At 30.5% G+C, this 16,158-nt stretch overlaps 1 protein-coding gene across 1 annotated transcript; it reads left to right on the top strand.

The window, feature by feature from the left end:
- Positions 1-8,533: 8,533 nt before the first annotated feature.
- Positions 8,534-13,375, top strand: LOC100793886 (E3 ubiquitin-protein ligase XBAT33). The gene is made up of 10 exons (XM_003536428.5): positions 8,534-8,903; positions 8,995-9,054; positions 9,421-9,492; positions 9,718-9,902; positions 10,247-10,407; positions 10,485-10,543; positions 10,626-10,672; positions 10,764-10,907; positions 11,883-11,974; positions 12,337-13,375. The coding sequence occupies exons 1-10, from the start codon at positions 8,727-8,729 to the stop codon at positions 12,876-12,878; spliced, it is 1,539 nt and encodes a 512-aa protein (XP_003536476.1). The 5' UTR covers positions 8,534-8,726; the 3' UTR covers positions 12,879-13,375.
- The last annotated feature ends 2,783 nt before the right edge of the window (positions 13,376-16,158 follow it).

Genomic DNA, 16,158 nt, shown 5'->3' with positions numbered 1-16,158 from the left:
ACCGTATTCACGCAGTCAATTAATCGTAGTTATTGGATGAAGAACGAAAGAATCATATTTTATCTCATAAATTAAACTTAAAATATGCATTCAAAATTTGAATAATCTAATCTTCAACACCCATTTCCGTAGCACTTTGCAACAGAAGACAAATATTGGGCCCCTATTCCCATAGAACCATACATAGGAGAGAAAAAAAAAAATCCTAGTAAACAGTAACACCTTGACGTTATTCATAAGAGCTTCGAATGCAATAGTAAGTCATGGAATTTCCTAGGACTTTGAGAGGTGAGGCCCTTGATTGGTTCCATTCTCTACTACCTCCAAAGTTGGTTCATAAGTTGGACAGTCTCGAAAAGACTCACTATTTCCCTATTCCTAGCCAAGGAAAGACTAAAGATTATGGGGGAAAAAATGTGATTTTTAAAGCCAACAATGTCAAACATAAACAACACCTTGAAAAGGTCAAAATCAATGCCAACACTCTAATCCCACAAGGAGCGTTGGACGCATATCAAGATTTAAATTTAAATTGTTAGTAATTTTTAGATTTAGATATGCAAACATGTTATTTTAATTTTAGAATTATAGATAAACTTATTAATTTTTGAATTTTACATATATGTTGGTTTTTAATATTATTGTTAGTTTTTGAATCTTGTAACTTTCTTATAGATAGAATAGTAGAAAAACTTAGATTTATTAGTTTTCAACTTTTTGAATCTTGTAAATCAATCTATATATACATAACAAATCAATAAATAAAAAAATGAAGTTCACCAATCAATTATTTTCCCTTATTTCATTTTTACAAGGAGGAAAAAGAAAAGAGAGAAAGAAAAATAATAGTTACATGAAAGTCCAAAGTCAAGAGAAATTAAATATCACAATTCCAAAGCAGAATATAATTACTCACAATAAGTCTTGGACCATAAGCCCATAAAGTCAGCCCAATTCTGACCCATATAAATGTCACAAATGTTATCATCATAGATAATAGATAATAAATAATATATATTTAGTATATATCATCAGTCGGGTGAGATTAATACTAATTTGAGCATTGAAGTGGCTTGCCTTTGTAAGTGTCTCATTCATTCATTGAAGTGTCTGAAACTCTGAGTTATGTTCGAACCTTAACTGACTCAAGAGAGTTTCACCCAAATCAACAATTCACTTCAAATGAGTTAGTTGCCTACTTCGAATTGAGTGAGCCGTCCACCTTGAATTCATCGACAGTCCATTCTAAATTTGCTATTACATACGTTTTGGCATATCACTTCTACCAAAATAAAATAAAATTTGGCTCTATTTGTTACAAAAAAAATCATAAAAATATTTTTAAAAAATCATTTTAAAGGTTTTCCATGTGCTTGTTTTAGTTTTTTTAAAATATAAACAATTAAGCAAATATAAATTCTGAGTAATAAACAACTATCGTTATTTAACAGATTTGTTTGTTGATTAAATCTTTTAACAACTTTGGAACTGGTGGACACGCGTAATTGTTATATTACGTAAGCCATGATGAAAGACCCATTATTATTTTACTACCAGTTAAATAAATAAGTGATTACATAGCTGATTGCTATGATTGTGGACTTACATGTTTGTTCATTTTGTGTGAAGCGCAACGAAACTAAAAGAGAAAGATGGGGAAAATTAATATATCAGTATTTTAAGTATAAAGAACACAAGATATTTTGTTGCAAGAATCCTTTTTGGAGAATTAGCGAGGGCATCAAACCAAACGAGAAGACCAGAATGAGCAATTGGTATCTTCAATTTCTCTAGTAATTAATTGATTATATATTAATTTAAATGATTAGGCAAAACACTATTTCAAAGTCAATGTTTCGCTGGCATGATCAAAATATTTAGACCATATTATGATTAAGCATGACTCACGAGTCACGAGATCTATCTTGTGCTTATCATCACTAACTTTTGGCCTTTGAAAAAATTGTAAGTTCTTTCATAGGAAAAAAATATTATAGAAAGGGACAATCAAACGTGATAGTGCTATCAATTTGAGACGTTCATGGTAGGAAGAAATAATATACTGAAAATAAATAGAGCAGACTGATTAGTTATTTTGATATATTTTTCAACTATATAGTGTTTTCTTCCACGTCTCAATTTTTTTTATTAGTTTCCGCCTTCATCCATAGCTTATAATCTCATATGAAGAATCAAGAATGGACACTTCAAAATTCAAATCCATAGTTGAGTAGTTAAGTTCGTGTTGTATTTACAGTTATATTACACATTTTATGAAGATTTAAAATATTTTAGTATTGGTTTGAAATAGGAATGTCTGGTCTGAACTCAAAACTCAGGCAGAAGTAAAGCATCACGTTACGGAATGAAACATAAAATAAATAATAAAATGCAATTTTGAAGGGGTGCTTTGAGAGTGTGCCTGTATCTTGATTCAAACCTTGTTTCCTATTACTTATTTAATCACTGAGAAGCAAAATATTGCAAACATGTAATTGCATGCATAGCCCTTTATTGGGCGTTGGAGGAAGCCATGTACGTGTCTCTGGTAAGCGCGGAAGCAGGAGCGCAATAGGTAGGGTTTTGTTTTGGGAGTGGATGTTTTGTCATTAAAAAAAATCAAATTAAATTGATTTTAGTTTTTATAAAAAAATACATTTAATTTTCAAGTCCCTATATTACTAAAAAAAAGATATAATTTCAATTTTTTTTAAGGGAGGATATAATTTCAATTAATGACTGAAATTAAAATATGTGATTCTGTTAAAATGCGGTAAGGATTGAAAACGTATAAAACCTAAAATCAATATTTTAAAATATTTTGAAGGTTACAAATATATTTTACCCTATTTTGATTTAATTAACTTAATTAAATATAAATTATACTAATTTTGTAATAAACCTTGTTTAAAACCATTACTAGGCATGGAAATATATCAATAGTAAAAAACAATTATTTGGTGTGTTTTGCAGGTATAAAATATATACAAAGAATATTATTATTATTTTGTACATAAAATTTTACACATGTTTCACAATAAAGAAAGAGATAAAAAGAGAAGAGAAAATTTGCTATATAAAATAACTAATATAATGGACAAAAAAAATGAAATCTAATTTTTTTAGATAAAATTTGCTTAGAAAAAGTAGAAAATCTATTAATTGTTCACAAAAAAAGAAAGCTACTCTATTAATTTAAATTACAGAGATAATTTAATCAGTAAGTATTATGATATTTAAATTTAAAAATAATAATCAGTAAGTATTATCAATAATGTTATGGATCCCTTTATTCTGATATGGTGACTTAACTTATACTATTTGTTTTGATGTTAGAAAATAATTATTACACTTTTAATAAAAAAAATATTAATTTATGATTAATATTAATTTAGGAATATTTCAATTCTCTCAAAAATAATTCTAGTGAGTTTTAAAAGAAATTAAAGATACCTTAAATTTAATACAAATATGGCAGTGATTAGTGATGGTGGGGCTTGGGAGAAATCAAGGTCTTCTTGTCGAAAAATTGAATACAAATAAAATATATGCATACTAATACAAATGATATTCTTTTTTAAACTTTTAAAAGTATAATTTCACACATTTTTCCTTAAAAAGTAAGGACAAATCCTTCGATTCCAGTTTTTGTTCATGGGCAACCTAGCTCGTTCTATCTCATTCCATAAATCCATTACCATCATTTCTTCATATGCAACTTCATCCTTACACATGCCATCATTCCATTAAAACCATTATACCATTCATTCGTCAGCATATGCAAATATGGATATATACGATGCTGAAGAAGGAATGGTATAAAATTCCCGAATTGACCAAACAATTTAACTATATTATATCCATTATCTCAGCATCAATGGCAACTGGCAAGATATGCTGGTTCATCGGTGATTGGCCATCACTGTTTACATTACACGATGATTAGTATTCAATCATGATTAATGAATAATTTGACTCGCCTCATGTAAAAAGGAGCCATCTCCATCGCGTTTTTATTTAGATGGTTTATCCTAAATATTAATATAATAATATGTTTTTTTTATCATAACTTTTTTTTATCATTTACTAGTAATATATATTTAAAATTATTATTTATTATATATTTTAATTATATAAAAAATATTTTATATATTGTATAAACTAAAATACTAGTCAAGTACTAAAATCAAAATTAAAAATTTTACGAGGATTAAAACTAAAACTAGTCACTTTATTATGGTTAAAAGTTAAAACTATTCTGAGAAAAAGTTAATATATATTAGGGGTATTATTTTTATTAAAGGGATTTGAATGTGAAAATAGTAACCTTTTACGTGTTATTTATCTCTTTTCTTAACAATACACTTTATTTATTTTATAATATTTATTGTGGAGATAATTAATGACATTTTTTTCAGTTTTCATATAACCATTCCAGTTTTTTTTTTTTTTTTTATAGTCCTAATTGCAGATATCATTGATCATTTTCTATTTTCAAAAAGTATGAGTATCATTGATTTTCTTTTTTTAATTGTCTTTTTTTAAAATTCATTATTCAATTTTCAAAGGCCATAAATGATTATATTTGCAATTAAATGATTATATATTAGTCTTTTTTTTCTAATTATCATATTTTTCTTTCAACATAATTTATTTCATATCTAGATATGAATCAAAATTCAAATCTTAGACAATTGATCAAGAAATTAAACACAAATCCTTATTACTTACGTAAATCATTATTACTTACGTAAATCATTATTAGTGTATATTAATCTTCTTTCATATTTAATGAGTTATAAATTGAATTAAGAATTAAAAAATATTTATTGAAAAAATCAGTTATAATAATTTCAATCAAGTTCCTATATTTTTAAATTAATAAAATCATCCTCCAAAATTTGAAAATATGATTTTTATGTCATCAGGATGATTGATGATAATCACATGTTTTCAAAAGTTGATGATTAATTTCATCAAATTGAAAGTAAGGAAATTAAAAAATCAGTGTGCAATGCTTTGGTCGTTGCATTGCACATTAGGTTTTCTGTTTCAAAAGTAGAATGATTAATTTTTTCAGAATAATAATAATAATAATAATAATAATAATAATAATAATAATAATAATAATATGCGTCAGTTATTATAAAATCTTTGATATTTATTTTTTATTTTTATAAATAAAAAAATATTATTTATTTTCTTAAATAATGGCGTGATCTTACAAAGATATATTAAATATTTACATAATAAAAAATTAATTTCTTTTGTTATTTTTCTGTTTACAACTAACTAAACGATAAATATTATCCTGGATTGCTGAAAAAATCTCCCGATACCAAAAAAAATGAGAAAAATTATAACTAACTAAACGACAATATTATTTTATTTCACATAAACAAAAGAATTTAATATAGAAAAAAAGGAGTTATATATTAATAATTTAATTTTTTTTACATAATCATTTAATTACAATTCATCATATATAATAAATTATTAATTTTTATAATAATTAGTTTAAAATCATATTAACCGTTAATTATAATTAAATGATAATATAAAAGCATTTTCCTATGTGACTCTATCACTGTTAAAACTCTTTAATATGTGCATTCAAATACAAAAAATGAAAGCAGATAAAAAGAATTTTTGTGTTGGGTGTCTCTCCCACCAAAGTGTTAGCGTAGAAAAGGAGGCAATGAGTGAGAGTGGAAATCTGAACCCTTTATTCACGTGAGTGAGTGAGTGTTCTCAGAAATCAACACTTGTCAACTTGGTCCCACGCATCATCGGGTTTAATCGTGCCACGTGTACGATAGCAATTGCTTTTGGTGGGACCAAAAGACCATGTCTCTTTTGTGGTCCGCGGAGTAGCAGATACACCGACACAATGCCCGCAAGCGCTTTGACTCCACCGTTGCATTTTTTTGTTTTGGGATGTCACATTGCAACCACCAAAGCCCTCTGCTCTGCGTTTCCAATTTGTATTTTAACCAGGAGAATCTTCTCCACAAATATCTTTACAGTATTGGTTAAAGGCAAAAAATTATAAATAGTTCTTTAATACTATATATTTTATGATGAATTCAAATTTAACAGTTGAATTAAATATACAAGATATATTTCTACGTGCAAAACAAAACTATAACATTTTTATTAGGAGATGGGGCATTGGTCCAAAATCCTTATAAATAGATAGTTACATGCACATGGACAAATCAAATATTGTCTATAATTATTTCAAGAGTTTTAGCTGGTTACATATCATGAAATGCAATTAGTGAATCAAAGATTAATAAAATACATGCAAGAGATATCAACTTCGTTTTGGTAAAGCATGCGCCTTTTGCTTTGCTCACTTTGCCTAATGCTCGAGGAATTCTTTAAAGAATAAAATAGGAAGAGACGCACCTAATATTTATATATTAACAATTGAATATAAATATTCATCAGGTAGGTTGAATAGGGCATCGACACTGTAAGCTTTACTTATTTATTAGCAAGCGCATGAATAGCTTAACTAATAATCCTCTAACTCATAGGATTCACCTAATAATGGAAGGTCTTATTACTTTTACATGTAAGAAAATAATTTATTTAATAAAAAAATTTATATTTAATTTTTTTTTTATCTAAAATTCATTTACACTATGTCTACTATGCACCATAAATAAAATTAATCTTTTAATCTGTATCTTAATTAATTTCTAATTCTCCTTTCTAACCTACGTTTGTTTATACCTATATTGATTCTCCCTCACAACCTCCATCAATAACCGTGATCATCATTAAAGGTACATGAGATGATTTTATAGGCATCAACTATTCAATGGGAAATTTCAAAGAAAGGAAAAACATACTTTAACTACATTAGCTTAGTTTTTATTTAATCCGTAAGAATAAAAAAATATTATTAATAAATCTATAATAACTCATGTATTTTATTTATTTAATTAAGTTACACTCTTTTAATTCTAAAGTAATTTAGTTTGGAACTGAATGAGAAATATGATTGCCTTTTAAAAAAAAATATCAGAAAAACATTGTCTCTTTTGACGCGTGGCTACAACCTCTCCTTGAATGTACTCAACTTTCTTCTCACTGATCTTGAATGTCTTCTACATAGAGGTTGGGTCTTGATTTGACACTTTTCAAAATTCTTAGTTTGGAATGCCTGTTTTTCAATTGCATAAGGCTAAATTTTCATTATCAAGTGGTAGAGCAAAATCAACAAAGTTTAAAATGTAACTTGGTAAAACAAAATGTAGTAATTTTAGCAGAGTAACAATTATTAACACCAAGGCGAAAATGGGTGTGGGTTGTGAGAAAGAGGACATAAAGAAGGAGGACATATTGAATATTGATAAAGACTGCCAGGGAGAATCAGTATACACAAATAAATGTGGATTGAAAAGAGAGAATGGAGAACAAAGAAATAAACTAGAATGAAACTATTAATCTTCCGTTAAAGTTAGAAAACAGTGAAGCAAATTCATTAAATGATGTGATAATTTGTTATTGGGGGATAGAAAATGAGGTAGAAGAATCAGACTTAAAAATTCACAAATAATAATTATAATATCCACTGAAGAACTTTGGAAGTCCTTTTAATTAAACAAAAAAAAAAAAAGACTTTGGAAGCACACAAATGACACAACTTTCAAATTGCTTGCCATCAGTGTTTCTTAGTCCAACAACATAATAATAAATTAATAATAATTAAACTTGCGAGTGAAGAAGCCATAATGTGCTAATTTCACAACTTGATCGAACAACATAAATCCTTTTATCTTTAATTAACATGACTTTAAGCTAAGAAATAATATACCTTTGAAAATGAAAGTAGAAAGAAAAAAAAAATGATTGAGCACGGAAAAAGGGTGATATTTAATATTTATGAGCTTCATGGGCTATCTACTATAAGACCCCAGACTCTCACTCTCTATAGTCAATGACAAATTTGCATTTTAAAATGTTTTCCAATAAAAAATAATAAAAGACCTTTATAATACTTTCATTTGATTTTTTATTATTCTTTTGAGAGTCAATTGGCCGTGTGTCTCACGAATGTTACCATTTTCAACAGACAGGTTTGATGAATGGGGAATTATCCCGTTATTATATTTTTTTAAAATAATATGACATTAATATTTATTGGTTATCATATTATTGATACACAGTATTTTTTTAATGATTAATTTTTATTAAAAAATCTAACCAATCAAATTTAATTAAATTTGTTTATTTAATCACATTTTTTTAAAATGTTGAATCTTATATTATTATTTAAGAAAATTGAGTTTCATAATCCTCACATGAACAACTACTTATCGGTCAACGTAGCATTTACTTACGTTACTCTATCCTATTACTATTGAATTACGAGGATTAACCATATTTTAGTTGCTCATATTTGGTAATAAACTTGCATCTCCGTCAATTTTCCTATGTTTACATTTCAAAACTAATTTTAAATTTCATAATCCGGGAATTATTTATTTATATTGATCCGTTCAACAGAAAAAGGAAAAATGATCCAACAACGTAAAAGAGGAAGGAAGGTAAAGTTGAGTGGTAAGGCGTATTGAAGGTATATAAGGTTTTTATTTCTTTTTCTTTTCACATTTGGGTTGTTTGAGACAAAACAAAAGGTAAGAACAAGAAGCACAGAACACAGGTTGCTTGAACCTTACACGTCAGCATCGTTCCGTGTGGAGTGTTGAGAGATGGGGAATTCGTTCGGATGTTCGGCCTCCGGCGAGAGGCTTGTGTCGGCGGCGAGGGACGGCGACTTGGTGGAAGCGCAGATGCTTCTGAACTGCAACCCGTGTCTCGCCAAGTATTCTACTTTCGGTGGCCTCAATTCCCCTCTCCATTTTGCAGCTGCCAAAGGCCACAACGAGGTCCCTTTATTTCACTTTTTATATCTAATCCAATATAATCTAATGCAACCCTTTTTACTTATTCATTTATTTCTGTTGGGTTTTCTGTTAGATTGTGGCATTGTTGCTGGAGAATGGAGCTGATGTGAATTCCAGAAATTATTGTGGCCAGGTGAGACTTTCTTCCTTTTCTTTTAGATTTAAATTTTATGAATATTGGTTTTGATTTGAAAATAAACAAAAAAACTGCATCATGTGATTTTAGATGGCTGAGTTCATATTTAGTGCTGAATTTTGATTATTGGAGGACTCCGTTTTGTGTTTGGAAATTGGAATATACATTTTTCCATTTTGGGTAGGAGGATTCTGTTCCGTGAGGCAAGTTGCTGTCTCTATGGAAGCATATATAAAGTGTGCATTTTGTAATAAGCAATCAGATCAATGGATCTGATGTAAATTCAATAGAAGCATGATAAAATGAAGCTTTATTAGCTATACTAATTTGATAATATGGTTTGCATTGACCCTTGATTTGAAGACGGCGTTGATGCAAGCTTGTAGATATGGGCATTGGGAGGTTGTACAAACACTTCTACTCTTCAGATGCAATGTGAGTCCTGTTATATTATATTTTCCTCCCCCCCCCTCATTCTATCTGAACTTTTTATAAGTTGTGCTGCATTTTCTATAGCAGGGAGATAACAGGTCATGGGGTTGATTTGAGAAACTACCTGCTAAATGCAACTTGATTGCTTTGTTTGTGTGTATTTTCTTCTTTTTACATGGTAAAAGTTGGTTTCGAAAATCACTAGACTTTTAGTCTATTAAATTACAGGTTATGAGAGCTGATTATCTTAGTGGGAGGACAGCTCTTCACTTTGCAGCTGTGCATGGGCATGTAAGATGTATTAGACTTGTTGTGGCTGACTTTGTACCAAGTGCACTTTATCAAGCTATACATGCTGGCACAGATGTTGACAGGGGTGGTGGATCAAATGCGAAAGGGAAACATGAGCAAAGGTACCCGTTTCCTTTTCATTATTTATTTCCCAATACAAGAGGCCATTGTGGTGAATTTTGTATGTTATAATTTACATTTGGCTAATAGGGTTCAATGACTGGTATGCTTTGACAATACATAGTATGCTTTTTATTTTAATTTTCATTGTATATTTTGTGACCTACAGAGTTTTTCATATATTACTCACTTTAATTTTTTCTTAAATGTCTTGCATATGCAAGTACATGCTTAGTTACCTCCTACATGAATAAGTAAGTCTTGAACAAAAATTTTATTTGCAAAATCTATGCCTCATTTTAGGTATGTTATATTCTTGCAATTTATTTACTTTATTCCAGTGCAGTGCCCTGTCCAAGTTTATAAATAAAACCGCTGATGGAGGTATCACTGCCCTTCATATGGCTGCACTAAATGGGTACTTTGATTGTGTACAACTGCTGCTTGATCTTAATGCAAATGTGAATGCTGTGACTTATCATTATGGAACATCAATGGATTTAATAGGTATATCTTCTGTTTAACATGCTAAATATCTCTAGGTTGTTTTCCCCCTTCAACATAACTATTGTGATTTGATGTAGGGGCTGGAAGTACTCCATTGCATTATGGTGCTTGTGGAGGCAATTTAAAATGTTGTCAGGCAAGAATTGCTTTAGTTTTGATTGTGATATACCTTATGGTCCTTTCCTTTTGAAACTGGAAATAATGTTATTCTTTTTCAGATCCTTGTTGCACGAGGTGCAAGTCGTCTGGCTTTAAATTGCAATGGGTAAGACATTGTAAATAGGAATTTTAGTGAAAACTTTCACTCGCTTGGTAACAAGTAACATTAATGCAAATTTGATTTTTATTCCCCCTAGGTGGCTTCCTCTTGATATTGCTAGGATGTGGGGGCGTCATTGGCTTGAACAATTGCTGGCACCCAGTTCTGATGCCTCAATACCTACATTCTCTCATTCAAATTACTTGTCCTTGCCCCTTATGAGTGTGCTCAACATAGCTAGGTATTTTGCAATCCACTATTTCTGTTTCTCCAAGTCAACCCAACTGTTTTTCATGTGGCAATCTATTTAGATAATGAAAATAACAGACAACTAGGAAAAGATTCTGTATCTATTTTTGGCAGATTATTTGGGACCGTATTTAGCCCATTGAATTAAAAGTAAGTAATTTAGGTAAGCTATGAAAGTAAGCGTGTATTACTCCCATCACCCCTCATTTAGATAAGAAAAGGAGGAGAAAAAATAAGCATGCCTGAACTTGTGGCCCATCAGTATGGAACCTTAACTTACTCCTCACAATGAAAAAATGAATTATATGTTACAACTTATAACACAACCATTGTTAGACTTTGGTTCATTTTGTAGATAAAAAAATTGGGATGCCATGCTTTCTGAATTTCCCTGGTTATTCCAAATGATGAATACACATCTATATTTGCTCTTTGATTGGTTTCTATCTAATGTCAATGTTCCACTCTGTAAATACTGCAGAAACTTTAGATTCTAGATTTTTATCATTAAAAATGTTTCAAGTGAAGACAAGTGATATTGGTGTTGCTGGGAAGGAATTTAGATTTTAAAAATTGCGAGGAAGAAAAACTCGGCAGAACAGAATTTGTCTGTAGTTGCCTTTGGGAATTCTATGGAAATGAAAGTTTATAGTTGATGCAAGTATTTGGAAATAAAAGAATGTTTGGAGGGGCTATATTTTGATGAAGGAGTTGAGTTAAATAAGCTAAGAAAAATAAAATAGTTCATTCAGTTGAATTGTGAATCGTAAGCCATTTCAAATGAGTGTAATGCTGAGAAGTTGAACATTACATTGGAACTATATAGACTGTTATAGTTGGCATTTGATGCACCATCTGTGTTGATTGGTGTTTGCTCAAAGATATTTTGTAGTTAAATATTAAGAATAGGGGAACACACATTCCTATGCTGAACAATGGTGCTAAGATTGATTTGAAATGACTGCAGAGAGTATGGATTGCAATCATCTCCAACATCCTCTGATGAGATTGACTTTTGTGCTGTATGCCTGGAGAGGCCGTGTTCAGTGGCTGCAGAAGGTACTGCATTCTTTATCTTTTGAGTATCTCTTTTTTTGCCTGCCTTCTGCATGTAAATATCTAATGAACTGCATCAGTTAAAAGCAGACCCAGATCCTAGGTTCCTAAACCAGTGATTATGTAAGGAGTAATGACTACTTTCCAGAACCCAAAAACTACAGTCAGAAATATCATTCTGTTTATAGTACAATAATCTAACATACCTTTATGTGTGTGCACCCCTCCGGGGTGTGTCATTCTCTGTCACCATATTTTCACCCTTTTCCTTGACAAATTTTTAAGATTCTGGTGTTAGAATTTGGAAAATGTATTCAGCATTCCATAACAACCTAAGTGATATTATAGTTGGATTATGCATGCAGGATGTGGGCATGAGCTTTGTGTAAGATGTGCACTCTATCTTTGCTCAACAAACAATGTTTCTTCTGAAATGCTTGGCCCTCCTGGCTCTATCCCTTGCCCCCTATGTAGACATGGAGTTGTCTCTTTTGTTAAGTTGCCAGGTTCCCAAGCAAAAGAAAATAAATTACACGTGTCTCTTGGCCTGTGTACCCCATGCATATTACATCCACGTGACCTAGACCAGCCATCCCTTTCTCATACACCAGAGATTGGAAGAAATCGTGTAGCTTCTGTTCCTTCGGAGATACGCTGCCCCGTCACTTGCAGTCCATTTCCATCTATGGCAATTCCCTTATGTACCTGCAATGATGGTCCATGTCCATCATTTGAACCTGGAGAAGTAGAAACACAAGATGGATCACCTCATCACTCTCAAGCATCAACAGTGGATCAGGATAAAATCGAAGGGCCAAGACTGGATAAAACAACCTGCTCTAGCATGTTTTGGGGTAGAAGAAGTTGCAGCAGGGAGCACCAATGCAATTCAGAAATAAATGCTTGACTCGTGCCATGCTTGTACGACACATACTCGTGTTGTGGATACTGGATACACTATATAGATCAGCAGGATCAGTCCACAGTTGTCTTATTAATCAGCCTCAAATAGTGGAACTCGTGATCTCTCTTGAAGAGAAAAAACTGCTCTTCGGATCCTCCTCTTGGCTGCACAGGCTGAATGGTAGGTGATAGACACAATTCTGGCGTTTCAGCAACACAACCACCCTCTGGATGTCTTTTTTTTCCTGATATTTAAGGAGCGTGTGTGAAATTAGTTTCGATTTCGTGAGATTTTTATTGTGATTATTGTAATTGGATTTCATTTTATCAAAGAAAAGTTGTCTTTTTTAAGGGGAAAACAATACCGTATGCTTTTTATAGCATGTATCACGTTAGGGGCATCTGTATATTATGCTTGTCATGAATTTTATAGGTTTACAAAGCACAAATTTGGGGACTGAAACTAGCTGATATAGTTATAAATACTTGTTTTTTTGTGGACTTGAGGGTTTCTCTTATCAACATTAACATTGCGCTGCTAAAATACTACTTTAAAAGTATGCTAGTGCGACTTTGCACATAATGAGTTTGTTCTTGCCATATTGGTTTCTGTAATGGGGACTTTTATGATGATTATTACGAGTATTTATATTGTTGCTAATGCACAACGGTCAACTCATTGTAACAGCTATTAGTTGGAGCTTCGATTATAGGTTCTGTAAGCAGGAAGTCCTTCATGGGAATGTCGAGTTTGAGTCAAAATAAAACTATTTAGTTACATGTAGTATAAGACCCAACTTGGGTTATTCTTTCAAGAGAAATTGAGTTTCTGAATTACAATTAAATGGGAGATTTCAATCATAACAAAGATCAAAATGCAACAGAGATTCAATAATCAAATTATCAATTTAAAAAAGTAAGCTTGTGGTAGTTATCACGGTTATCAAAGGAATTTTCGTCCTGATAAAATTCTCGTTTATTTTGAATTTCAACTAGGTGATGACCTAAATTTCAATAACAAACGAAAATATAAATTTCCAATTGTAAACCACTTATTGTATATCTTAGTAGTATTTGGAATGCGGTAGAACACTACGCATAGAAGCTAATAATTATACAAAAACTTAGTTAGGATTAAAGTTGGGCTCAAGGTAAAACAATTCAAATTATGGTTTAGTTTTAGGCTCATCAGCACAAATTTTTTTATTATTAGTATTTATAAAGTTAAAAAAAAAGCCTCATATAAGTCACATATTTTAGCAAAAAAGATCCAACATAATTAATTTTTTTTAAAACTTATTTTAAGTTTCGCTTATTGTTGGACCTATACTGTTAAGATGCATAGTAAATTTGAAAGGAGATGTTAGAATTATAAATTCTATTATCATCACTGACATTGATCATAAGATATATTCACGACTTGTACATTTCCTTGTAATTCTGATGGTATGGGATCATATCTTGTGCTACATCTCATACTTCTTGTGTTGTTTAATAAAACTTATTTGGCTTTTTAAAAATAAAAAGATATCTTCACGACTTCACCTTCTTATAACTAGCACGACCTAGTAATAAAGCGTTGGATAGAGATTTAGCTACATGAGACTTACTAAAATGAAATGACGCCATATATCCTGGATTTTACTCCTCCAACATACTTTATGAAGAATAAAAATAGAATTATAATTATTTATTAAAAATTAATGAAATAAATTTTAACAGGTCTATAATTTATTATATATGCATATAATCTTTTTAGTTGAGTCAAATTGACATATCTCTCCTTCAATGAGTCTTCTTTCCGTGAGAAATATGCACTAAATTTTGAAAAGTGTCTCTAATTAGATTGGTCAAAAGTGGGTAAACTAAAGAATCTCTTGCAAAGAATAATTCACAACATGTGGGCAAGAATTTTAGTTCAAGTGAAATAAAGTTTTTTTGAGTAGCTGAATTTAATATATGCGTAGTTGGCTTGCACTTTATGGATTTGAAACTCGCTTTGTAGTGGATGAGAAGAAGAAAAAAAAAAACTGAAATTGGAGAATACATATAGAAAGTAAAATTTAAAATTTTGTTTGACGAAGTTAGTTTTCTTTCTTATTTCTTTTCATTTTTCCAAAGAGAAACTTTAAAAAAAAAATCTTTTTTATCTTTTAATTTTCTACATCCATGTAAGCTTTTATCTGTTTTAGATTTAAATGAGAGAAATTTGGTGTCCCAGGCACGGTAAGGCAAAAGGAAATGCATTTCGCTTTTTTCTCAGCATCAGCTCGCAGTGAACAACAGTCAAAGTAAAACATATTGGAAAACTTCCCAGTTCCCAGCATAGATAAGTTAATACTATTATGGCTCTAAAATTAAAGTTTTAGTCTTCTTTTTATTCCAAAATTATTAATATGTTACAAATTTCAAATCTTATTAATGATTTTTCATATATACTTCTAGTTAAAATAATTAGATCTAATCTTTACAAGAATTGTTGCACTTACAACTTTTTTAAATAACATTTCAGCAAAAAAAAAAATCACATTTACATTATACATTAAAGTAGGTTATTTTAATCTGAATACTCTTAATCTGATGACACCTGCTCTTTCAAAAGAAGAATAAAGGCCTTCACGATTTTTAATAAAACATATTTAAGATAAGGCCTACGTTTAATACTTAAATTTTATTTCCGACAGAATTATCTGTTATTCCAAAAGAAGAATAAAAGGCCGGCAAATAATGCCCATGAAAAAACAAAATAAATATCTCCACAGCAGGTGAAAAAAATAGAAGAAACATGATAATGGAGTAATGATAAATAGAACTCCAAGATATTAGTTCCTTATAATCCAAGTGGATGAACAATTTTGAAAATTTTGACTATTCTCAGGCCCAACCAATAACCAAAATCTGGGCCTCACTTTTGCACTATTTTTTTTCCTAATAATACCTTCATTTTTTTCATAAAGTTTATTTTCCTTTTAACCATGACACCACCTATTCAAATAAGTAATAACCCCGTCCTCCTTTATCCTTCATTTGCTTTTATCGGAAATCTCCAGCTATTGCTCTCCACCAACTCATTTTCTCACACCTTTACGTTACTCTCTGCTGCACCACCTTTTCACCGTCACAAGTCACAACCCTCCCCTTCTCCTTTCTCGCAATTCTTTGTGGGGACTCTGCTTTTCTTCTTCTATTTTTTCCATTTATCAGAATTCAGAAACTAGTTTCTAAAATTATACAAATGTATTTAAAAAAACTAATTTCCGTAATACTTTGAAATGTGTTTTGAA

Source organism: Glycine max, chromosome 10 (assembly GCF_000004515.6).
Source record: "Glycine max cultivar Williams 82 chromosome 10, Glycine_max_v4.0, whole genome shotgun sequence".
Lineage (NCBI taxonomy): Eukaryota > Viridiplantae > Streptophyta > Magnoliopsida > Fabales > Fabaceae > Glycine > Glycine max.
Note: the sequence above shows the minus strand (reverse complement) of the source record. Positions and strands in the feature narration are given on the sequence as shown.